The sequence below is a fragment of the Ictidomys tridecemlineatus genome, chromosome 4, assembly GCF_052094955.1.
Source record: "Ictidomys tridecemlineatus isolate mIctTri1 chromosome 4, mIctTri1.hap1, whole genome shotgun sequence".
NCBI lineage: Eukaryota > Metazoa > Chordata > Mammalia > Rodentia > Sciuridae > Ictidomys > Ictidomys tridecemlineatus.
In genome coordinates, this window is record NC_135480.1 from 64074632 (window position 1) to 64101927 (window position 27296).

Below are 27296 nucleotides of genomic sequence, written 5' to 3' on the forward strand. Positions count from 1 at the left end.
TTGACTGGGTTTTGGACAGATTTCTTTTCTTTCAAATGTTCCAGTGAATTTGGGCATTTGGGGCATTTACTGCCTGTAGGTCAAGCCCTTCACTGAGCGTTGAAATCAAACCTAAAATAGAAGAGAAAGTGGGAGAGACAGTGTCTACATTTTTGATACATTAATTGTGGTGGTCACTCTTTCCAAAGTTTGCTGAACTCTGCCCACCAAACTAACCACAAAAAGGAAATTACTTTGTGTAACTAAGCCAAAAAAATTTTTTTATTTATTTATTTTTTTAGATTTCGTTTGTAATGCCACTTAGGATTCTTCTTAAAAGCTGTGAACCTTTGCCTTCTTTTAATAAGCCTTCATAATGACAAGGTCCCTTGAGAATGAAATCATCTGAGCGGAATGTGCCTGTGTCTTAAAATCCGATAAAAATCACTTTGTGGTATTTAGGATATTAAAAGAGACTTAAACATGTTAATGTTACTTTCAGGTTATTATAACCAGGGAAGCCTGTGGTCCAGCTATCAAAATAGCTTAGCTTCAGCAAGTTCTAAGCAGTGGGCTTAGCCAGGTTGGTTAGGGTACTTTAGCACCAGCTGCACTGTCTTTTGAGTTGACCTGTAACTTGTGATGTACTAGAATGTAATTGCTTCATCTCTGAGGCACATTTATGTGTCCCTTTGCCCCTGACACTAATTCATCATTTGCTTTATAGTAATTCCACTCAGACATCATCATCAAGCCCCACTGAAGGCTACTAAATGATGTGAGTGGATATATTTCCTAATCAGTGACATTAGTTTATATCTCCTTATTAAGATACCCATTAAATTCATACCAGGGGAGATAACATGAACACTAATGCACTTTACATCTTCCATCAGTGCTTTTTTATTTATTTCTATAAAGGCGGTATTAATATTTGAACTTAAAGAGTCTAAGAGAATGCAAAGCTTTTAGTTAATGGTGTAAGATTTTTTATTCTGGTAAGATGTGGAAGAGGTGAAAAGCAAAGTCATTCATTATTATTTTGTCACTTTTATTCTTTTTCCCTCCCTAAAATGTAGCCATTAAAATACACTTACTATCATTTATTTTAAAAGTTAATCCATATTTTACTTACATTTGATTTTTTCTAAACAAAATGTATTATCCTATTTTTCAGTACTTTATATGTTATCTTGGTTTGCCAATTTTAATCAGAATATATACAGTTTTATCCACCTTTTGTACACCTGAGCCAAAGAAAGTACTAATTGAATGTCCTGTGTTGGGCTCTAGATTGTGGTGGAGGAATACAAAAGAATTTTCTCCTTATAAAAAATAGTCCACATGTGTATAAAATCTGATTTTCCTGATGAGTTCCCCTTCACATCACCTTAACCAAAGTATCCATTAAGTAAATAATCTCTTTAATTCCATTCATTATAGTTTCCTGTTAAGCCATTTGGCAAAATTGCTAATGTAACTTATTGTTTGTGGAATCCATAAATTATTGCCTTCAGCTACATGGCAATATGGTACCCTTTTGTTTTGCTTTCAACTTTTGCTGTTTACTGGTTTTTCAGAACTAGCAGTTTGAAGTTAATACCAAGAAATGACAATTTTATAAATCTGCTAGCGCCCACACTTTCATCTCACATTCAATATCATTACCTTCCACCTTTGAGTCCTCACTCCCAGTGTGTTACCCCAAGTATAGACAGGAATTTAAGCAGTGGAGGAGCCTTTTTAATTTGCTTCTTGTATTAGACTTCCCTACTGTGAGTGAAACACAATGTTTTAGAATCACTGTAGTTAATTCTGTGTTAGCATTCTCTTCCTCTCAAATAATCCTATAGTTCAATAAGAAGATTCACATTTAGTAACTAGCTGCATTAGTTTGGGTTCCAGGCTGGAGTAACATGTCCAAATGAGTCATTGGGAAAGGGAGTGGAAGGAGGTGGAAAGAGTCTTCAGGCTACAGTGCAGATATGATCCCTGTAGAAGAGAGAAGGAAGGAAGGAGGGCTGGCAAGGAAGTCGTGGACAGCAGGTTGGGGTGCTGCACCACAGTCAACTTTCCCTCGATGTTCCTGAGGGCTCACTGCCATTTTCGCAGTGAGCAGGTAGACAGCTAATTACAAGGAAAACAATCTGACTTAACTAAATGAAACAAAGATGACTTACCTCCTAGTTACACATTTATAATTTATAATTGGGATTGTTAATAGAACTACGTAAGACCTATTTTTTTAAAGATGGATGCCCTAACTTCAATCCATGAGCTCATATCTTTCTTTAGATTTTTTTCTAGAAATACTCGCCGTTACACATCTGTAAAGCTGCTGACTCCCACCCTAATGTGGGTGTTGGATTTTCCCACAATCTTTCACTTTTATTACTTTCTCCATGGAATAACCTTGGGCAGGGAGACATGAATCCAGGAAGTCAGTCAGACCTGTTCCTATATGTTTAAGCATTTAAAGTATTGGCTGTATTTTGTTTTTAATTGTAAGTATCCTTTCGTATTTGAAACTAATTAGATGGAGAGTTTGTGTATTTTTGTGTGTGTTCCCAGATCTTTGATAGCTTTTGTTAACATGATATAGTACTAGGAATATCCAGTTTTGCTTTCATACTTTAAAAAACTAAAGTGCATGTTTCATAAAATTAAAATGCCCTGAGAGCCAGTTAATATAAAGTAATATTTTACCAAGGTCAGAAGTGATTTAATATAAAAGATCATATTTTACCGTAACCATAACAGACTTAGCAAAATCTAGGCAGACAAATGCTAGTTTAGAAATGATCTAAATTTATTCCGCTCCACACACACACACAAAAGAAAAAAAAAAGCCCACAAGATTGTGCATATATGGACAGGCATTATTTCATTGATCCTCAAGGTTGGGGATCTAGCAACAGCTATTATAACATGCTTTTTTTTTTTCCATTATTGCAATGCTTAGCTAGTCATCCAGATTCTAACCACTGCTGTTTATAGCAAGAAATGGCATCCCACCTGAGGCAGCACAGCTAGTCATACCTTTTTATTAAAGTAATTTGACTGATTTTGATTCCTTTCCTAGTGTCTAACATTTTGTGAAGCCCTAACATAAATTATTGGCTTGTATAACCCACAGCATCAGCTTCTCTCAGAGATTTGCTGCCTATGCAGTTCCTTAATTTTCAAGTGTGAGAGCTTTATTTTTCCTTAGTGAGTCTTAATATTCCTACATGTGCACACACACACTTGTGCATACACACTGGTGAATGTGTGTGGGTACATAGGAACACCAGTGAAGAAGTCAGATATGTTCTTGCATGAGATACTGTAGAAATATTTAAACTTAAAAGATACAGCTGGGCACAGTGGTGCACACCTGTAATCTTGGCAACTCTGGAGGCTGAGGCAGGAGGGTTGCAAGTTCAAAACTTAGCAAAACACTGTCTCAAAATAAAAAATAAAAAGAGCTGGGGATGTGGCTTAGTTGTTGAGTGTCCCTGGATTCAATCCTCAGCACCAAAAAAATACAGTTATCATGTTCTAAAGTTGACCTTAATGCAAGCAGAATGATAGTGATTTTAATCTTGTCCCTATCCCCATTTTCCTTATTTTTCTTAGAAATTTTGGCTGATCAAGACTCTGTGAATACTTATTCCTCAGAGAATAATTGACTACACAGCTAACCAATTGACATTCCATAAAGATTCTATAAGATACGCTGCAGATAATAATCATAATTACTGAGTGTCCTCACTCTACAAATGAGCACCTTGAAGCTTAGGAAAATTAAAGAACTTGCCTAAGTCATAAAGTTTAAATGAAGGAACAGGACTCTTTATCAAAGTATTTTTGTGCGATTTATTTTATTTGATCCTGATAATATTGCTTAAGGTAGACAGAACGAATCTTTTTCTTTTCCCATTTTACAACCAAATAGTAACTTAACCCATAGCCACTATAATGGGGCCTAGTTCAGCTTAGGGCTATCCTCTGAACTCTGATATTACTTGACATTTGCAAAAATTTATAGACCAGTAATGACATTAGTTACACCACTAGAGCTCCTGTCGTTTTCCATTGGCTGATTTGTGTTACTCGTGCTTCCTAGGTAGATTCCCTACTCAAATACTTGGCATTCAAGTGAGCCCTTTTATAATAAGAAAAAGCAGGAGGGATTGGGGCGGGGCGGGGGGACCTTGCAATTCTGTTCATGTCAGGCCCTTGCATGAAACCTTTTAATAGTCTTCCATAGGCTACCTTCCTCCAGTCTTTCCTCTCCCCCATTTCCTCCCTCACAGAAAAGATTTTTGGCATGGCAAAGGCTTCACATGACCTGTCTCCCTCCTAGCTTTTCAGCCTAAACTCTTGCTACCACTTGTGCCCAAATTCCCACAACTGGCCCTTTGATGCCAGGAAAGTTGAACTTAAAGGCCAATCTACTTTTGCTTTTGTACTCTCTTTTCCTGAAATTGCCTGCCCCTTTTGTCCATGCAATAAGCTTCCTCATTCTCCAGTGTCTTACTAGGCCTTTCTTTACCTTCCTGCACAGAGTTTCTAATCATCTTCTGTTCTTCCTGCTGAACTTGTTTAAAAACTAAGCTATCAGATACATCAATATTGTAACATTTCTGTTGTTCTGAATGAACTGTTAAGTTTCTTACGAGAGATTTACGTATCCCTTTATTCTAACACAATGCCTCACATATCACATGGATTCAGGAAAGGTTTGTGAATGTAAGATAGACTGAATCAGTCTACTTTCGCTTGGATTATGGGCTCAGAATGCAATAATGAAAGAAATAGCCTACTATTTAAAAGGAGAGAGTAAATGCATATTTGTATAAGATGAAATTACTTTCTTCACTTAAAAATGTACTTGGCTTTGCATGTGTCTAGGAAGAAAATGCAGGACTTTTAGAAGTAAGGCAAGATTAAGGAGAAATTCTACAATAAGTAAACATTTTTCCCAACATATGCCTTTGCTAATAAGTCATTATATGTTATTGAGTGCTTTTTCCCATTCTTCTAGTCAAACAGAGCTGACAAACATTTTCAAAGTATTATTAGTGTTTTCTAATAGTTTTTTAACCGATAATTTTATGTAACTATCTCAATTACAGTAGTGGCTTTGTATCTAACTGAATTACTGTCCTAATGTGTAATTCAACTACTATATTAAAAATGACAGTATAGAGGCTGGGGTTGTGGCTCAATGTAGAGCACTCGCCTAGCATGTGTGAGGCCATGGGTTTGATCATCAGCACCACATAAAAATAAAGATATATTGTGTGCAAGTATAACTAAAAAATAAATATTAAAAAATGACAATATAGGGTTGGGGTTGAGGCTTAGTGGTAGAGCTCTTGCCTAGTACATGTGGGGCACTGGGTTCAATCCTCAGCACCACATAAAAATAAATAAATAAAAATAAAGATATTGCCAGGCACATTGGTATACGCCTATAATCCCAGCAGCTCAGGAGGCTAAGATAGGAGGCTCATGAGTTCAGAGCGAGGCACCAAGCAAATCGGTGAGATCCTGTCTCTAAATAAGATACAAAATAGGGCTAGGGATGTGGCTCAGTGGTTGAGTACCCATGAGTTCAATCCCTGGTATCAAAAAAAAAAAAAAAAAAAAAAAGGGTTGCTGGGGTTGGGGTTGTGGCTCAGTGGTAGAGCACTAACCTTGTACATGTGGGATCCTGGGTTCGATCCTCAGCACAACATATAAAAAATTAATAAAATAAAGGTATTGTGTTCATCTACAACTAAAAAAATAAAAAATAAATAAGTGAAAAATTACAGTATAGTACAGATGGTTGCCAACTCACAAGGATGCATGAGATGCTGCCATTGGAAACATTCAAAATGGAGGGGAAGTGGGGTACCTTTAGATAACCCCAGTCCCTTAGCACTTTTAGTTTTATAAAATTGTACATGCTATTAGTTTAAAGAGTCATATAGTTTCTTAAAGCTTAATATGAAAATCTCATTTTTCCTTGTTTCACAAAGATGGTCACTTTTAACAATTTGGGAGATACTCTTAGTATTTTTCTCCAAATCATTAAATATTTAAATAATACAGCAACTTCTTGTTTTAGGGTGGATTTCTTCCATGGGAGATGTGAAGTTAAGCTCTCTTTCACTCATTTATATCCCCTTTCTGTTCTCTCGTTCTACCATTATAGGTTATTATTTAAATTACCATATCAATGTAACTCCACTTGAAGAAAGCTGTGTAGTATAGTATTTTTTTCTACCTAATTGTTTTTATTCTCACTGGGGCTTATGATTTTATTAGTTTTCATCATGCTTTTAACTCATTCTACCCAAACTCTCTATTAGCTATCTAAATCTTAAAAAAAAAATTACATAAAATTAAAAAGCAACCCATTAGGAACTGGGGATGTGGCTCAATGATAAAATGTCTGCCTGGCATGCACAAGGCCCTGAGTTTGGTCCCCAGCACCTAAAGAGTGGGGAGCAGTTATTTAAATCTCTTTTCAAGATGTTCAGACATGTCAGATATATATACTATCAATTACATGTCTTATATTCAGACAGTTTCATCTTTAGAAGAAATCGCTCCTGGAATCTTTGATCTACTCTAATCTATCATATTGCTTTCCGTGTCTTTACCAAAATCCTAGGGATTTCTATAATTTCTTTTTGTATCAAAAGCCCTGTTTCTTAGGTGGATTCACATCTTCCTCTTTCTCAGTTTATTCTCTTGTTTTGTTGGAGCACATTCTTCTGTAACTTCCTAAGCCAGAGTTAATGGAGGTTAATAATTAAGACTTTATGTGTCTGAAAATTGGGAAAGGGACCTGGGGATATAATTGTATTACAGAATTTCATTCAGTCTTCCTACTCTTAACCCCAGTTTTACTGCCAATTCAAGAGTGGTACCTAAGCCACCAATTCCTGAGCCTATGGGGATTCTCGAGGAATAACTCTGATTGCCTCTCTCCTTTCCAATTTTTAGGTTAGAATTTAAGTTTTTCAAATATGCTAAATTAGTTACCAATAGTCCACTTGTTTTTTAACTTTCAAAATTTTGTTGCTATTATATCTTCTTCCATTTTCTCTTAGTTTTACTTGTTTATTTTTAAATATTTTAATATATAAAAATAAATACTTTCATATATATTTTAAAAACCCTTGAAGGTTCTGCTTCTAATTGCTGAGTATCTCATCAGACCAAACCTTCAACAGATTAAGAACAATAGATTATAAGACAAATAACTGAAGGCACTGGAGTGCCAAAATAGTTAATTACTGAAGGAGAGTAAAACTTAGAAGGAGGTGCTTGGTTAGTATCTCATTTGTGTAGCTTTTAGTCCCAGGGCAAGCCCAAATTTGTACTATATAGGGGCAGCTAAATTTTTCAGAACTATGGTCTTTCTGGGTTGAAAAAACAGGACTGGATTCAGGGATCCATAGCTATTGGAAAATTAGGGGAAAAAATGTATAAAGGTGAGAACTAGAGCCCCCAGTTCTGTGTAACTCTGCCCAAATTTCTGACTGCCTCATGAGCCATTCATGCCCAATTTAGATGCTGAGAACCTTCCATACTATCAGCATAGGGCAGATAGGATTTGTTTTTTGAATCTATCTATAATTGTCTGTTGAACAACTAAAACATAAAAATTCAGTGCCCTCGCAATATCTAGGATATAACCCAAAATTGTTTGACATAGAAAGAAACAGGAAAATGTAAGCCATTCTCAAGAGAAATCAGTGAAGATCAACCCCAAGATGACCCAGATGTTGGAATTAGCTGACAAAGAATTTTTAAACAGCTATTATAACTGTGATCAAGGATATAAAAGAATATGCTTTAATGAAAGTAAATACAGCTGGTCCTTCATATCCATGGGTTCAACATCTGTGGATTCAACCAACCATAAATCGAAAATATATGGGGGAGAGGGTAATGCATTTGTACTAAGTATGTACAGATTTTTTTCCTGTCATCATTCCTTAAACAGTATAACAGCTACTTATATAGCATTTGCATTGTATTAGGAATCATAAGTAATCTAGAGATGGTTTAAATTATATGGGAAGATACGTATGGGTTGTATGCAAATACTGTGCTATTTTTCTTCTTTGGGGGGGATGGGTAACCAGGGATTGAACCCAGGGGTGCTTAACTACTGAGATACATCTCCAGCCCTTTTTTTTAATGTATATTTTATTTAGAGACAGGGTCTCACTAACTTGCTTAGGGCCTTGCTAAGTTGCTGAGGCTGGCTTTGAACTCATTATCCTCCTGCTTCAGCCTCACAAGCCACTGGGATTACAGGCCTCTACCCCACACCTAGCTGCTATGCCGTTTCATGTAAGGGACTTGAACATCTGCAGATTTCAGTAGCTGTAGGAGGTCCTGGAACAAGTTCCCCTTAAAACTGAGGCACAACTGTCAGGAAATCTTGGCAGAGAAGTAGAACTATAAAAGAAAAATAAAAGGAAGGAAACAAACAAAAATATGGATACTGAAAAATATAATATCTAAAATAAAAATCTCTAGATGGGTTTATTAGCAAAATACAAATGACAAAAAGCCAGTGAACTCGAACATAAAAACAACTGAAGGAAAATTAAGATTGAAAAATAAATAATTAGAGACCAGGGGCTTATAAAACAAGTGTTAAAGGGTCCAATCTATGTGCAACTGGAAGAGGAGAGAAATGAAAAAAAAGAAAAAAATTGCATAGATTCCTAGGTACCTGTGGGACAATATGAAAAGAAGAAATTCATAGATTCAGGAAACTCAGCAAGCCCCAATCAGGATAAATACAACACACATACATACACACTGAACACATAATAGTCAAATGGCTAAAATCAAAGATAAAGAATCAACTAGGTAAAATAGCCTAGGAAAAACACTATATGTCTATTTAAAATACTACTGTCAGATTTGAGATGTGGCTCAGTGATAGAGTGCTTGCCTGACATGTATGAGACCTTGGGTTCAATCCCCAGCACTGAAGGCAGTGGCAAGGGGGGCGGGGGGGAACCTACTGTTTTCTCATTGGAAGCATGAAGATAGTGAAAGCACATTTTTTAAATGGTAAAGAAAATCATATCACCAAGATTTTATTAAAGTTTAAACAGGTGGCAAAGGTCAGCATATATGTCCAATCTGCTTTCTTAGCCCAAAGTTCTCAATAGAAATTACTAAATGGAGGAGCTGGGGATATAGCTTACTTAGTAGAGTGCTTGCCTCACATGCACAAAGCCCTGGGTTCAATCCTCAGCACCGCCCCCCCCCCCACATACACACACACAAAGAAATTACTAGATGGAGGAAGCTGTGGGTTTTTTTTTTTCTTTTAAGGTATAAGAAAGAACTTCAGCAGTGATCTTTAAAGTATTCTCTTGATTTTAACCAGATTTAGCCTTATTTTATTGTATTTTCAGCAATAGAAGAGTGAGATTCGAATACACGCGTGGATGTTCCAAGTCACAAATGTCAGCCTTTCCTAAATATTCATCTCATCCTGGTCAAGAATTAAAATCCAAAGAGTCGTAGAATTTAGAAATCAGAGATATCTCCTCTAACTCCCAACCCTATGTAAAAACTTTTCTACAGTATTGCTAAGAGACAGTCATGGTACTTTTTCCTAAAGCCCTAATCAATGAGGAATTTATTACATTCTGAAATGGTCATTACATTTAGGCTGCCTGTGATTTTAGTGAAAGAAAGGGGGATAGGAGAGAGAGAGGTTCTTCATGCTGAAGAAGTCTCTTTAATGTTTATCTGTAATATACATGCTATAAAGAAAGAAGCTAAATTGTTGTGGGAACAGCAGTATTTGTTATTTGTGGGCTTGAAATCAGAATCAGAGTTTAAGTATCATCTTGGCTATTTTATTAGTTGTGTAACCTTGAAGAATTGCATAGCCATCTGGACCTCACTGTTGTCATCTGTGAAGCAAAGAATACCTCGATGGTTTCATGAACTGTAAATAAAATACACTACAACATGTCAAAGAGCTTGACGGATAGAAACTGATCACTAAATGGTATGCATTATTCTTCTTACTGGTTTATTCAGGGAAAGCTTCTCATTGTATAAGGTTTGGACTAAAATCTAAAGAAAGGGTAAGAATTAATAGATAAGCCAATGTCTTAGTCAGTTTGGGCTGCTTGAACAGCCAACATTTATTTCTCACAGTTTTCTGGAGGCTACACCAACAGATCCATTCTCTAAAGACTGCTTCCTGGTTTGCAGATAGCCCATTCCTCATTGTATCTCAAGGGCAGAGAACAAGGAAACACATTCTCTCCTGTCTCCTCTTATAAGAGCTCTAATCCCATCATGAGGACTCTACACTCATGACAGCTACTTCTCAAAGGCCCTATCACCAAATACCATCACATTGTGGATTAGGGTTTCAACATGTGGATTTGAGAGAAATAAACACTTAGCCCATAGCAGCCAGGGATGGAAAATACTAGGAAAAACCTTCCAGACTGAAGGAATAGCATGTGTCAAAGTGTCTTAGGCTGGTTTAAGGATTGGCAAGTGTTATTTAGCATTTGGATAGTAGAGCACAGGAAGAGGTGCAGCACAGTGTGCACCAGGCTGAGAAGGATTTGACATGGCACCTCAGAAGAAAAGTTGGTGCGATTACACACTGCAGCACTCAGGAAGGCCCAGACAAAACAAAGACTCACTGGGGAATCAAGACCCCTTCTCTGTTGAAGTTTATTTAATAAGGTTTTTTAATAGCTTAATCTGATAGAGGGTAGGATTGTAATGGAAGCTATTGATAAGCTTGGAAATGTATTAAATATATAGCCATTCTAGATAAGTTAAAAACATAAGTAAAGAATATGTCCAAGGGAAGGAGATAGCCATCTTCACATTTGAAAGGCTGTCAAGGAAAAGTAAAATTAAACCTTGCTGAGGTATTGAATTAATATAAATAGAAACATACCAGAAAGGAGAAAACTTTAGCTTATGTGAGAAATAATATTTTTAATAAATAAAACTGCCCAACAATGGATTGGGAAACCTGGATGAATTAAATCTCTAGGTCATTAAAGGTGGCATGCTAAAGCCAGATGATCATCAGGGGTACTCTAGGAAAGAAGTCTGTTTTGTGAAACAATAAAAACTGCCTACAAAGGTTATGCTCTGATCCCTATCATGCTGTGCCCCTCTGTGGCCCTTGTTATCATCTACGTGTAAATATTGCAGCAAACTTTGTTCATAGGAACCTCTTTCACAAACACATTCCCTTCCTGGAGTTACCATTTTCAGCTGGGTCCTTAGCCATGGGCCTTCTCTGCAGTCCTGTTGAGTACAGTGAGACAGCTGCCATCCAATGAAGCTTTGGGTGCCACTCCATGGGCCTCAGGGGCATCCTCATCCAGAGTAGAGCCTCCAGACATCTCCAAACAGGGTCAGCCGGGCCCTTGGAAACCATCCTAGGAGCTGGGGACCTTTTCCTTCTTTTATCTTGTAACTGAAACCTGTACCCCCTTCCACTTGGAGGCTTGTTTTCTGACATTTCAACAGAGCAAGAAAGTGCTTAGACAGAGGGAGGGATGGGACGTTTGTCCACATCTCCAGACCATTTCTTTACCCTCCTTGTGTAAGATCATCATCGTTCTTTGAGGCCTGTTAACTATTCAGCCCTCTGTCATACCTAGTCATCATAACCTGAAGTATTGGTTACTGCTTTGGGGACACTCACAGTTTGGAGTCTTGATTGACATCTTGTTTCTTGGCTGCCACCCCTCTAGTACCTGCGTTACTCTAGTAGTAATCTCACATCTCCCCCTATCTAGACTTGCTATTTCACATGAAGCTCTCTCTTCTTCTGGACATTTGCACATGAGTGTCCTTTCTTTAGGATATGACTCTCACCTGCTAAACTCCCCCTCCTGTGCTTTATAGTCCAGTCAGGTTATCAATTCCTTCTAAGCTTCCCTGTCACCCTGAGACTTGGTTAGGTGACCCTTCTCTGTGTGCCTATATTTCCCTTTAATGTGATACTTTTTATTTTTAATATAACTATTTCTGATTTTAAAATCTTTTCCATTTTATTGTGATTACTTAAAAGCAGGAACTGCCTTTCTTCTTTACCTTTGTCACCTAGCCCATGGCCTAGCACCTAGAAGGTGTTAAGTATCTATTATTACCTGAATGAATGCATGTTTCTAGTTGTTTGTGTTCTAGCACCTATTCAAGACTGAAGTGGAACAAAAAGGAATAGACTTTGTGCTGGTACCAAAGCTAGTTTATATAGTTCATTCGATTCTGCTTGAAACATAGTTTTATATCAGTTAAAAATATATACGCTGATGAACTTAGGTTCAGATTTCATGTCTGCCCTTTACCTCCTGTAGTCTCTTGCTCTCGACCTGATAACCCCTCAGTATCTTCCCACTTTTGTTTTTCGGTCAGCTTTCCAATCTACTCTGATTCACAGAATTTTGGCAATTCTCATCTTCAAGATATTGTGTATCTTATTGTTTCCCACTGGATGCTTTTTTTTTATGGGTCTTATCTTTTTTAGAGATGCCTATTGAGACCCATAAAATAGCAACATAGAGTCTTAAGGTAGTTAGAAAAATAAACTAGTAATGAATGATGTAGAAAAAAATAAAGTACTAATGGATTAGTGTAAAAAAAAAAAGTAATGTTTTTAGAAATGGCTATTGAGGGAAAGGAAGAGAGCTAACATTTGTAAGATATTTAGAACCTGCAGACTATGTTGAGAGTTTTACAGCAGTATTTTAACTAACCAAACAATAACTGTATGAAATAGGTATTTTTATATGCATGTGTAGGAGAGGACTAGAAGTTTGGGGGTGGTGAACAGCTTGCCCAGGGTCACACAGTTAGTAACTAGGAAACTTACAACTCCAGTCTAAGACCACTTCAATTTTTTGTTTCTTCTAAGCCATTTCTTATGAATTGGCTTTTAATTAATTTTTAAGTCAGGAGTTTTGGCAGTTAGCTAGGAAGTTAATGTGAAAGTAGCAATTTGAATGAGGAAGGTCACATTGTTTAATAACCTTGGCATAGTCCTTAGAACCACTAATTGACCTGAGGGATAGTTTTTTTTTTTATCATTACTTGTTCAAAGATTAATAGTACCAAAATGTAATATTCAAATAGCAAACTGAGCTCTCATCTACCAACTCTTTTGGTGGAAACTTTAACATATCTAAAACGAATTCGTGCTGATTTTATATATCCCCCAAATCAGTCATCCAAAATTGTTCATGCCTGTTTAGGTGATTAATTCATTGTATAAACTATTTTGAAAGCACTTTATCAAGAAAAATTTCATTCCTGTTTTTTGTGTGTGAAGTTAAACAAAAGGGTTCCTTGCCCTGTCTCCTGCCCACAGCACACACACTCATCCGATGTACTTACCTACCTCAGAGCTTAGCTGAGATTCTTTTCTCTATCTCTACTGACCTGCCTCCTTTCCTGCTGCTGACTGCACAGTTCAGCTCACTTTCTGTCCAGTTATGGTTTAGGTCCCACACCTCACAGACGCTTTCCTAAAAGGATCTCTTCATAAATCAAATAAGGAAATAAATACATTTCCCTTGAAATTCACAATTCAGTGACAAAAAAAGTGTGGCATACATAGGCATGATATTAGGTCCTAAGAACTTAACAATGAATAAAATAGGTTCTCTGCCACTGAAGTATTTAGAGTTTTGTTGTAGGCATTATGTCAGGGCTTTGGGTGTAAATTATTTAAACACTATGTGCCTCAGTTTCTTCCACATATCATGGGGATAAAATAATACCTGCTCTGTTCTGGTCCTAATGATGATTGAAGTTAATGGTTATAAAATACTTGAAACAGGGCACATAAAATGCTATAGAAGTGTTTTCATTTGCCAAAATTAAACTGGACTTTGAAATCAGTTTACTAGTTCTTAAAAAAGTCAGGGTACATATGTTAGTTTATAGAGAAATATCTTCTTTATAATTATTCTTGTGACTGGGGTTGTAGCTCAGTGGTAGAGCACTTGCCTAGCGTGTGTGAGGCCCAGGGTTCAATCCTCAGCATCACATGAAATTAAATAAATAATTAGTCTTCCTAGTCAAAACAAGGTATGAGTTTTCACTTATTAATATCTTTTACATCCCTCAACAAAAAAGTTTTTTTTTTTAAAATAGATCTTACCATTTTGGTTATGTTTATTTCTGAATATTTTGTCTTTATTGATATTTAAAATGGTAACATGTACTATTCTAATTCATTGTTATTTATAAAAGGAAGACTATTGATTTTTTATTTTTTTATTTTTTTACTAAATAATTTTTGTCATGATGAATTTTTGACTTGTGACCTTAATACTTTAAAAAATCATTATACTTATGTTGTGCTTACCCGGTATGATAAAAAACATCACTTCATACTGTGCTTTACTTTATGTACCAAAGATTTTAGCCTGTTTTAAACCAGTTATTCTTGTGTTTTTTAGTCTTCCATAAATTCGAACATCCATAATCTTGGCTTATGGCTTACTCTGATGAAAATCTTCAAGAATATTTTAGGAAACCATAAGCAATGTGGAATAGGAACTCAGACTTCCAAAAGGAGATAAAGTTGGGGATGATTCAGTGTTTGTAACCCTTTCCCCAGACATTTAAATTAGCCATTAGAGAGTATGTTCCAGCTTGTATTGAACATTCAAAAATACTATTTGCTTACTAAAAACTTTAGTTCTCTTATTTAGAGCTAGGCCCTTTGTGCCTGCATATAGTAAATACACAAAAATGTTTATTGGAAGTGTTGAATGAAGTTCCAGAAACGCTTTCCCCTTGGTCTTCTTATATCTAAATATTATTTCTCCACAAAAGAGCTCCTCCAGCCATCTCTCATGAAATTACTTCTTATATCTTCAAGTAAAAAAAAATAGAAGTAATCTTTCTTACCTGCATTAGTTGTCTTTTGCTTTATAACAAATTATCACAGATTTAACAGCTTATCTCACCTTTTTTTTTTCAAGTCAGAAATCTGGGTAGGCTCAGCTGGTTTCTCTGCTCAGGGTCTCACAAGGCCAAAATCAAGGTGTTGGTCACACTTGGCTCTTATCTGGAGGCTCTTGGGAATAATCCACTCCCAAACTCATTTAAATTGTTGGCAGAATCCATTTCTTTTCAGCTACAGGTCTGAGGTTCCCATTTACTTCCTGGGTTTCAGCCAGGGGCCATTCTTTGCTCTTAGAGGCCATCCATATTTCTTCTCATATGGCTCTTCCATCTTCAGACCAATAATGTTCCATCCAGCCCTTCTCATACTTCAGATCCCCCTGATTTTCTCTTTTGCTGTCAGACAGAGAAAACTATTTTTGAAAGGTTTGTTGTGATAAGGTTAGGTCCACCCACATAAATCTCCATTTGCTATAAGAATAAATTATCAAAGGAATAACACCAGAGGGTAAAGATGATGGAGCATCTTAAAATTATGCCCTTTCCCACACCCTTTAGACTCTCTTATACTTTCCCTAGAACTTCATTTAATTATCACTCTACACAATAAGAACCTTTCAGAAGGGTATTCCTGGTTGAGTCATTTTGTATTAACTCCATCATACCTTGCACACCTTGCACGTGGTTGGTGGTCAGTATTGCCGTGGTTGATGAGTGGCCTCCAAAGGTCCATGTATTAAAGCCACCAAACCAGAGTGGTGCTTTAGTAGAACCTTTAGGAAGTGGAGCCCTGTAGGACATCATTAGGTCATTGAGGATATGGCCTCAAATGACCATGATATGTTGCCTTACCACAGGCTCAAAGAAGTAGGGCCACTTGGCCACAGAACCAAAATAAACCTTTTTTCTTTAAAAGTAAATTCTCTCAAAAATGTTGTTATAGTGATGGGAAGGTAACTAATACAAGTTCATATCTAATAAATTAATTTCTTGTTAAATGAATTGTTAGATTAAACAATGGTTAAATTTGTTCCAAAACAAATTGTAAAAAGCATCAATTTAGTTGGAGGGGCAATGTCAATGTTCATTACTGGTTTGGGTTTTTTTCAAGCTCCATTTACTTATGATCAACCAGACATAGTAAACTGAATACATGGACTTAGAAACTCTGTTGTAATTTAGGTGAGGTCAGAGAAATTCCACAAAATAATTTTAAAGTCATGAAGTAGCTATTATAGTAAAATTAATATGTTAAGGAAAAAGTCATTAATGAGAGAAAAGAACCTTCTGGAAAATTGTTTTCTATTTATCAGATTCTTTAAGGGAAACAGGAAGGAGTTCAGAGGAAGGAAGAATGATTAAAACTCTGCAGAGATTGGTTTACTAGCTAAAATTTTAAAAGACTAAATATGTATTTTTTAGCTGAATGACAGGTGACTAGAGATATAGCTATTGTCAAATTTCTGAAATCAAGAGAAGAATGTGTTTCTCTGATAAAAGAGAGTTGAGAGTCTGTTTTATAAGTATTAGAATTAAATGAGGAATTAAAAAATAATATTTTCTAACCAGCTTATAAGCAATATTTAGACTGTGTGCTGTGATGTAAACTATCAGAGTAGAATTCAAACCTCTATTTTGCTACTTGGAAATTCTAGACCACTTTTTTTAACCTTTTAAACTTAGTCATGCATAGAGTGGGAATTATGCTGCCTACCTCAAAGTATTATTTTGAATATTAAATGAAACAAGTAATCCATCAAGTTCCATGTCTGGCACAGATCATAGAGAAAAACACGTAACTGCTATTGATATCTCTATTATCATCATTATTATTACATGGGTTAGAGTTTAAAGTATTAAGGTTCAGACAAGCCTGAGATGCAAATTCAAACTCTACCGTTTAACTTTGTCTCTAAGTCTCAAATTTTCCAAATTTCCTAAGTTTCCCCTACTAAAAATAGTATAATAAATGTATTTCCATTTCTATCTTCACCTCTACCACCATTATTAAACTACAGTCCTTATCTGAATATACAGTTCTTTGCACACAGAAAACTATTGGGCAATTATTGAATTATTGTTGAATTGAGTGATTTCTGTTTATGATCATGTCAGGTATTTGTGACCAATCTATGTTACCTGGGAGGTACTAGAATGGACCTCTGTGTTCCTTATGTAAACAGATTATTGGCAATAGATTTAATTCATTTGTATTCTAATAATACTTTGATATCAGATTTATCTGAATTTGTATGAAATAATCTCTGTAGTTATTTATGATCGCACTTTCTTTTTTTCCTCACACATTGGAATTCTCTGTACTCTTCATTGCATACAGGATTGTGTTATTGCAGGCAACAGTCTAGCTAGAAATAAACAGAAAAATAGTATTAAATAACATTAATGGTATTAGATAGAGGGTTACTAATTAGAAGATATTAAGGATAGTAAAAAGGTATTAGGTAATCATCAAAGGTACTCACATTCATCATTAGGTAGCTCACAGAAACTATAGGAGGGCCAGAGAAATATAGATGGTAACTATGCCTATGAAAAATGTTCAGTATAGGACTGGGGTTGTGGCTTAGTGGTAGAGTGCTTGCCTAGCACATGTGAGGCACTGGGTTTGATCCTCAGCACCACATTTAATAAATAAATAAATTTATTTATTTTTTAAAAATGAAAAATATTCAGAATAATTAGTCATTAGAGACATGCAAATTAAAACCACAATGAGGTATTACCATGCAGTCACTAGGATGGCTAAAAAAAATTTAAATGAGGGTTCCACATGCTAACAACAATGCAGAGCAACTCAACATTCATAATTATGACATTTGAGTTGGTCCCTGTTTTGTGAATCTTATTTTGTAAGATGCTATAAATATTTTGGCACAGGTTTTTGTTTGGGCTTGTATTTTTGTTTCTATATTTTATTCCTATACCCAGGAATAGAATTTCTGAGTTCAGTGGCAGATATATGGTAGACTGAAAAAAAAGCAGCCTAACTACTTTCCAAACAATTTTGCATCACTTTAATGGTGCTCCTGGTTATTTCCAGCCAACATGGATTCTGATGCAAAGCACCATCTTAATTAAATTGTTTTTAAAATGACTGATTTTATAAGAGTAAGTTTGACTTAAATGTAAGCTGTCTCATAAATGCAACAAAGCAACACATGACTTTTAAAAAAGAACCTGTGGTTAGAACTTAGCAAACTTAGATTCTGGTCCCTGGACTCCACCTGTTCAAACTTAGGTAAACTATGTAACCTCTCCATTTACAGGGTAAATGACATAGATGGGTTGAGGCTTTCAAAGTACCACTGGACTCTAATATTAATTCCATGCTTCCAAAAGCAATTGATAGAATGACTGGGAGGAGGCTATCTTAGACTATAGCACTTTTAGGCTTGACTTTTCAGCTTCAGACCTCAGAATGGTAGGCGTCATCTCTCTGTTCAGTGTCTACCTGATAATATATCTATATTGGAAAAGACTGGCATGTGTTTACAAATGAGTTGGGAAAGTATTTGAGTTGTTCTTATAACCAGAGGCTTATAATCAAGTTTTTATGCTTTTCCTTAACAGTGACTCGCTATAAGAAACATTTATTATTACTCATGTTAAGTATTCATTTCTTTCTTTCTTTCTTTTTTTTTTTTTTTTTTTTTTGGCAGGGGGGAGGTACTGGGACTTGAACCCAAGGACACTTAACCACTGAGACACATCCCCAGCCCTTTTTATTTTATTTTTTTATTTTGAGACAGAGTCTCACTAAGTTGCATAGGGCCTCGCTAAGTTGCTAAGGCTGACCTTGAACTTTCCTCCTGTCTCAGCCTCTTGAACCACTGGGATTACAGGGGTGCACTACTGCATCTGGCTCATATTTAATATTCTTTAAGTAGCTTTTCCATATCTTTGAGAGAATCGTAGTTTCTTCTAGGAATGCAGATTTTATTTTTGACATAGTGGTGCCCTTTTTTAAAAGCTCATAATCTAGTTCTTCTCATGTCAGCGAAACCTTGGTATTTAAAAATGAATTGAAATATTGATAACCAGCCCTACAGAGATTTTTGACTACCTAAGCCAGAACTCTAAAGTTAAGTCTTTGATGCATATGTGCATTCTTAATTTCTTATTTTTTAGTTCCTGTAAACTAGTTCTCTTTGTAGTCAAATTCATTGTAATCCCATCACGAAAGTGTTGATCTTTTAGTAACCTTCATTGAAGCATCATATTAATCCACATTCCCTCACGGTAACAGACGGTTTGTATCAAACATATCATGCAGTTCAGCTCAGACTCCATATGGAACTAATAAACCATGCAATAAGTGGCCTTGTGTAGATGAATGTAGTTTGGAAGGGAGTGTGTGTGTGTGTGTGTGTGTTGTCTAAAGTGAATTTTTCCTCTGCCAAAACTTAAATGACAAAATGATTCCTGAACCCCCAGAGTCTTTCCTGGCCTGGAAAATTTGTGTTTTGAAAAATAAAAATAAAATTGAGCACTTTGATATTAAATTAGACTTCTCAGCTCAATAAGAGTATGCTGAGTACAAGAACACAGCATTTATTTCTCAGAAGTACAGTCACGCTTTATGTTTAAATATGATCTCCAGAGCTGCAATGGTTTTTCCTAGTCAAGGTAGCAACATTTATCATGCTGCGTGAACTAATTAATTCCAAATCATGATAGCTCTAACATCACAGTTGATCTACCTTATTTGGTGCAACTCACAGTAAATCTATAGTGATTAGGGATGAGACCAGCATGTGGCCTGGGAAAAATACTCTATTTTTATACAGAAAAGAGTGTGGGAAAGGAAAACAGAAAAGATAGTTAGTGGAATTGACATGGTTATAGTTGTATGTTGTGGTCTAAATGTGCTCTTAGCTCTAGTTTTCTTTCTTTCTGCTTGTTCCAGTAACTATAAAGCTAGATCTTCCTGGCTGTTTTAGTAAATGTGGGGATTTTCTTTTACTAGTAAGTAGACAATACCATTTGTTAACCTTCCCTGCGAAACCACTGAACATTGCTTCTCCCCACTTCCCATCTAATTTATTATCTGTATGTAGGTTTCGCCTTAGTTGCCTACCAGCCATTGAATTGAACAAAAGTTTAATTGCTTCCATGCAGTCCTAAGCCAATCAGAGTAAAGCTGAAGTCTAAGCTAATTGAAACCAAAATTCCACTTAAAAACTACTCAGACTCCGGGTGGTAGTGCAGTAGGAAGTTGTTACAAAAGGTGTTTATTTCAGAGGCTAATTTGAGGCAGTTAGACCCAAAGCAATGTTTTATTTACCTCGGTTTCTTGGCATCTGCCTTCCCATCAGAAGAGAGAGCAGAAGGACCCATGCTTAGAGAAGTGTGATACTGATCATAGTTGCTAAGGGCAGGTTTTGATGGAAGCCAAGTTAAGATCCCTTAGAGGAAAGAGAACATCTTTTAACCTCTCCTTCACAGCTGCCTCTGGAGTTGTTTTCCTCTTTTAAAACTCTCCCCTTTAAAGCCCTGGCATTAGTTCTCTTTCAGCTTAGCACTCTAGGCCCAAAAGTTTTAACCAGTATCCTCTAAAAGTCAGTCTTCAGGAGCTTCCATTCTCTATAAAAGTCTAATTAAGCTCTACGACAATTTTATGAAACAAATATTGTTGGCCCTGTTTTTTAGAGAAGGCACTAACTGGTTATGCAACAAGCTCAAGGTATTATATGGTAAGAACCGGCTCAGTCCAGGCCTGTGGTTCCAAATACAAAGAGCAGATTACACAGCCTAGCCTAGTGGACATCAGTCGATATTTATTGAATGAAGGAATAGCACATGTAGGAATGTAATAAATATAGTTCTTTCTCCCTTTTCCCTTTTTCCCTAACCTTGTCCTTTTCTCCTTGGCTTGGGTCCTTCTTTTCCTTTCTATTTTTGATAATACCTTACCAGGGTAACTTGTTAAAGATTACTTAATTTTAAAAGTTGGAAAATTATTTGACTAACCCAAGCAAGGAAGGAATTTGCACATGTCCTTACAGTAGAGCCGGGTCTGTCACCCAGGTCTTCCGACCACACGCAGCATGTGTCAGTCTTTCCATTCACTAGGTAATTATTTTGAAGACATTGACGTGTGTGTATTTACTGCCGACTCTCCAGTCAGAGGTTTAGTAAAACTTAACATTTAAAAGTAGTGAGCAGTATGCTCAAGGTCTTTCTCTTTGATTCAAAATAACTCATTTTTTCATCTTTTTCTGATTCCCAATCTAATTAGTTAAATAATAAGTTATTATTGAGTATCAGTTTTAAGCCAGCCTAGCCTAGTTGTAGATGCTATGATGAAAGTGAGTATATGTGTATTAATAATATTAGTAAATATTGTATAGCAAGCACTGATATGTACCAGACATTGCTTGGGATACTATTTATCTTATTTAAGATGTGCAAGATAAGTAACCATCCATATTTTACAAATAAACAAAATGAACCTCTAAGAAGTGAAGTGATCCACACAGGTTTCAGGAAATAAATTTCTAAGGGGAGAGGTAGACTTGAGATCTACCTTTGATCTTCAATCAAATGAAGAGTTTTAAGGCTTTGTGGGTGTTTGGGAAATATGTAGCAATAGGTACGGAAAAAAATCCACCAAGTGGAGAAAAAAATGGCAGTTATCACTAACAGAAAAACAAATAAAAAAGTACAAGAAAGGAATAGTACATTACATTACTCAATCATGAGCAGTATTTGTGTAAGTAAGTATGATGAAGTGAACACTAAATACGGATTTAATGAAAGATGAGATATTGAATATATTGAGAGGATGAGGAAGGGAAGTATTGTGGGAGGGTAAAGTATCAAATTCTCATAAATAAAAAATCAGCAGATAATGAATGGAAGAAAGGATAAAATGTGTGAGAGAAGAGTGGTGTAAGAAAGCTTCAATTCTCATCTTTTATGGTAGAAACACAGTAGATGAAACCTAAAGTGGGTGGAATAAAAATATTAACATGAACATATTATCTAGAAAGATGAAAGGAAAACACAAACCATATATTTAGACTTCTTAAACAGTCCATGTACTTTATTAATAAAAATTAAATTTATATTATGTGTACATTTCTTTTAGTTCTCTATGTGGGAAACTAAAAAGATGAAATGGTAGAAAGAATTTGGAGCTATAATTAAGAGGTTGTAGCCTTGGCTTTGGCCCTCATCAGTTCTGTGATTTTGGTCGGGACATGTGCCTTAAGCCTTTGTTTCTTCTTTTATAGAAGGACAGAATTTGGAAAGATGATCTCCAAGGTTTCTTTAAGCTATATAATCCTAATAGACTATGATAAAAGTTAGTGCTCTACAGTAATTAAAGAGTTAAGACCTGGGTGGAGACTTGAAGTTCTTACATTTTCCATTTTTGGTTGAAATCAGACTTGGAGAGACAGTTTCACTGTGGTCTCTGAAAAGAATTCAACACCCACCTTCTATTGTGGAGCCTAAGGCAGGCAATTGACTGTGTACTGGCTCAGAGACACATAGCTTGGTGTTATTTCGGTATGGGTTTTTTTTATATTTAATATTTTTTAGTATGAATCACAGGTGAAATTTTCATGCCATGTGTAAACAATTTCACTTCTTTATTGAAACAATGAATTCAGGAATGTCATATTGGGATATCAGCCATTTTGCTTTTATCAATGTATGGAAAAATGCCTTTATATTAATGTAAGAAATGATGTCATTTAACATGGGATAGATCTTATAATTCAAGGTCAGCAAATCTCAGGAGGTGATTTAGGTCACCAAGCCTAGGTTTGAAAAAGAAAAAGAATATTTTCCCTCTGTCTTCTCAAGTACCGTTAGCAATTTTCTTCTCAGACATTGGGGTGGTGGTGGAATAGCATGGATTTTGAACAGGAGCCCTAGCTAATTGTTATCTGTGCTATCTAGCCTGTGGCCCTAGAGAATTTGCTTCCCCTTTCCGAGCTTTAGTTTCCCCTTCTGCAAAAGGAAAAGATTGGCTTCAATAATACTCAAGCTACCTTTTAATTTTAACATTGTATGTTTCTTCCCCCTTGCTTTGTGTGTATATTCATTCAGCCCACTCTGGAGACCCCATTATGTTTTGGAGTTTTCCTTAAAAAGCTTAGTATCAGTGAGAGTGAACTCTTCCTATTAAGTGTCACACACACCCAGAGAAGAATTAACTGAATACTAGATGCAAGCAATAGAAAAATTACTCTGGGCATGGTAGCCCATGCTATAATCCCAGCCATTCAGGAGGCTTAAGGCAGGAGGATTGTGAGTTCAAAGCCAGCCTCAGCAATATGGTGAGGCCCTAAGCAGTTGAGTGAGACCCTGTCTCAAAATGAAACATAAAAAGGGTTGGGGATGAGGCTCAGCAGTTAAGCACCCCCGGGTTCAGTACCTCTGCTGCCCCCCAAAAAAGTTACTCTTGTTGGTAATGGTTTTATTTTTATTATTTTTTTATTGGATCATTATAATTGTACATAATAGTGGGATTTGTTGTTCCAATGGTTTTATTTTTTAAGAGAAGAAAAATTTACTTAGCCATAAAGTACTGAAGAAATAAAACCTTAAGACCAATTTCTCTTCACATTTGTCTTATCAGTATACAGTTTCTACAGTTTATGAACTGTCTTTATATATGTCATTTGACTAAAACATTTTTGAAAGGGTGTGTTGTCCCCTTTCTGTGTACCTGAGATGCAGATGAACGTGTGAATATGCACATCTGTATGGTCAATTAAGGAACCAAATGATAGTATTCGGAGAGTGAAAGGAGGCTGTGGAAACATCTAGTAGTACAAAGAATACTTAATTTTAGAAACTGTCTCTGTTAGAAATAAGTTCAACAAAGGGCAAGTCTAGCCCACAAGCCAGTGGTTTCCTCAGACTAGCCCTCCAGCTCTGTGCTCTGGTTCTGGACAAAAAGGAGGGGTGGAGACTCAAGAGAAATATAAAGCACAGCCCCTGTCAAAGTGACTTGCTGATTGTTTGTTTAATGAACATTGAGCGTGCACCAGCAGTGTGCCAGCCACTTGAATTAAAGATGAATACAAGATGATCCCTACCCTTGTTTATATAGAAGGAAGAGTTACTCCAAAGGATAACTGCCAGTATCTACGATGAAATACTGGCTTCATGGTTTGTGTTCTTGGAGTTGGTGTTAGCAAACCCTACCCGGGTCAGAAGTAGAAGAGAAGGCTTAAATATCCTGATTTCCTAGCTGGCCACTTAGTCTTCTCCAAATTTAAGGCACAAGGGTACAGTAAACAACAGTGTGGTTGATATCAGGATCATACATTTACATTTCCCCTTTCAGAATTCTAAAAGTTACTTGAGTGTTTCTTGCTGAAGCGTTGCCTAGAATCTGCCAAAATGTCTTTTAATTCTTCTTCTACCTTCGCAGCTAAGATACCAACATGGACTAGGGACCCCAGACTTGAGACAAACACTTCCTAACCTGAAAAACTTCATGGAGCACGGATTAATGGTCAGGTGGTGAGTATCTTTTATCTCTGACATTGGACACTATAAAATTAAAAATGAACCTGAAAAACTTTCCTGACTTCCACGTTGCTCCACACCTGCCCTCTGGGTTTTCTCCTGCACTGAGGTATTTGAAGAAAAAGAAAGGCAGCCATTCTTCCTGGCAAGATCTAAGGTCCAGTCTGGCTAAGGAGGGTAAGGAGAGGTGGCCCCAGGGATAGTATGAGGACAGTGCATTGCTGAGGCAGGCCCGGAGGGTAGCCAGTGTGGTTCATGGAAAGGAGACACAGACCCCTAGAACTTTTCTGAAGAGCATGCTAAGAACATGCCTGTCAAGTGAACATCAGGGTCAGTGGCTATGAGACTTAAGGGAGAAAAGTGGTGAGGAGTAAGTCAAGTTGTAAGGAGTGCCAGGCACGGTGGCACACGCCTGTAATCCCAGGGATTCCGGAGGCTGAGGCAAGAGGATCATGAGTTCAAAGCCAGACTCAGCAACTCAGTGAGACCCTTTCTCTAAATAAAATACTAAATAGGGCTGGAGATGTGGCTCAGTGGTCAAACGCCCCTGAGTTCAATCCCTGGTACCCTGCACCCCGACCCCCCCCCCAAAAAAAAAAAAAACGTTGTCAGCCCCTGGTCTGAGACCAGAGCACATACTAAAATTGTCTTATGTTTAGTACCAGTGGCTATTGTACCATGAAGGCAAGCCACTCCTTAACCTATTAAATCCCAATTTTCAATTCTGCAAATGTTTCAGGGAAATTGACATAGGTACACAAAAATAGGATGGAAGTCATAATCTAAAGCTTATTATATAATTTATTATCTTTAATATTATTGATATGTCATTAATAATATTCATGAATATTATTAATCATTCACCTATTACTTTTCTCAAAAGACTGAACTCCCACAACATGAATATTTGTTTCAAAGTTACAGTAAGTGGAGGCCAGCACATGCCTAAAATCCCAATAACCTGGAAGGCTAAGGCAGGAGGATCACAAGTTCAAAGCCAGCCTCAGCAGGTTTGAGAAGCCCTAAGCAACTTTGTGAGACCCTATCTCAAAATTAAAAGACCTGGAGATGTGTTGCAGTGGTTAAGCACCCCTGGGTTAAATCTCCAGTACCAAAAAAAGAGTTATCATAAGGTTACCATAAGTAGTATATGGTATATTTGTTGCTCAATTTCAGTTTTTACAGGTGTTCCATAAATAGTACAGTGTAACATAATGGGTAACCTGCTTTGTCAAAAAAGACTTGACCCTTTTAGAAAGGAAAAGGTGAAGATTGATACAAAGAAGTCATTAGATTGATTTATGTGACTAAAATAAATGGAAAGCTGTAGACTCTAGCTACTTATTCCTGAAGGTCCATCCTTGGGTGAAGGGCAATAACATACAAAACCATAAGACCGGGAATCAGCCTGTAGAGTTAGACTACTGGAACAGCATGGTCTCCTGTAAAGAGTAATGGCTTCTGATCCCAGGTCTTTTCCTAAATAACCTGCTGTGTGGGTTTGAAGTCCTGCCTCTCTGAACATGGTTTCCTCATCTGTAGTCCCTGCCCTGCTCATCTCACCAGTGTGTTGTAAGGATGAAGTGAGATATTAGGTGGTAAATATATTGAGGAGGGACAGAGTAGAGGACATAATATTGGTTTCATTTTCTCCCATGCCATAAAGCTAGGCCTTGAAGATAATGAGAAAGTGACATCTGTGGTTGATCTTTACTTTGACATTTTTTATTTTTGTTCCATATGATCCTCAAAATGACAAGTTCTAGACATCTGGCTTTTGGTAGAACTCCTGTTAAGCAAACACACAGTTCTTTAAATAATTCTACTCAGAATATCAAAATTATTTTCAAAATTTGGTATTAATATGGAATTAGATGCCTAAGGAAGCTAGGAAAGGAATCAAGCTTAAGTGGAAAATAATAATGATAATAATTATAACAAAAGTGAGCTGGCAAACATTTATTTAGCACAATCTCTGTGTAAAGCTCTGTGGTAGGCACTCTGGAGGGAAACCATCATTGCTTAGGCCTACCTTAGTATTGATACAAATTGTCCCTGTATCATTTATTGGATGGTCTGTCTTTCCTCCTCTAGTTGAAATGCCACTTCTCTATATACGAGATTCCTCATATATATTGATGTTTCAGACCACGTCTTCTCCATTGTTTCATTTGTCTACCATGGGCTAGTGCCACATTCTTAATTATTATAAGATGTAGTTTCTGTAAGTCTGGTTGAGATTTGAGGATACTCAATAAATAGCATGCTTTCCCCACCCCCAACATTTGGAACCATTTGAGAGAGACGATATAAGAGACAGGCTAATACAATCAAAATGTCAGTTTTATTACTGATAAAGCTGCTTGGAAAATGTGGCTTTAGATCTGTAATAAAAAGGGCTTACAAAGACATCACTCAAAATTAAACTTACCCTCCTTTCATAATATGAACTGGAGAGCCACAGCTTTTCTGACAGAGGCAGGAGACCCAGGTAGGCCTAAGCAATGACTGTCCAGATTGTGTTTGGCCCTCTAAGTCACCAGAGAAGTGCTCCTCAGAGAGAGAGTGAGAACGAGTGTGGAGAAAACCAGGAGTGCTGTTCCTCAGCCAGGCCCTTCTGGGGAAGAAAAAACCAGCAGGGAGAAGCTCCTAGTTAAGGGGATTCTTCAAAACTCTTGGCTTTTTTTATTTTAGAATCTTATTTGAGTGATTCAATTATTTTATAATATTCAATCTTTCTGTGAACTAAAATTCTTTTATATTTCTTTTTTTAAACATGCCTCAGTGACATTTTATAATTTTCTTCACAAAATATATAAGTATATATTTGGTCACTAGATACTTAGTCTTAGGTAGTTTACAGTTTAGATTGCTGTCAAATT

At 36.6% G+C, this 27296-nt stretch overlaps 1 protein-coding gene across 4 annotated transcripts in view; it reads left to right on the forward strand.

Annotated features, from left to right (window-relative positions):
• Uvrag (UV radiation resistance associated) overlaps positions 1 to 27296 on the forward strand; it is a 313881-nt gene that overhangs the window by 265806 nt on the left and 20779 nt on the right. For all 4 annotated transcript variants that reach the window (XM_078046691.1, XM_078046692.1, XM_040284963.2 and 1 more), the window contains one exon: positions 24317 to 24408. In XM_078046691.1, the coding sequence (XP_077902817.1) occupies positions 24317 to 24408 (92 nt within the window). The remainder of the gene's footprint in view (positions 1 to 24316; positions 24409 to 27296) is intronic.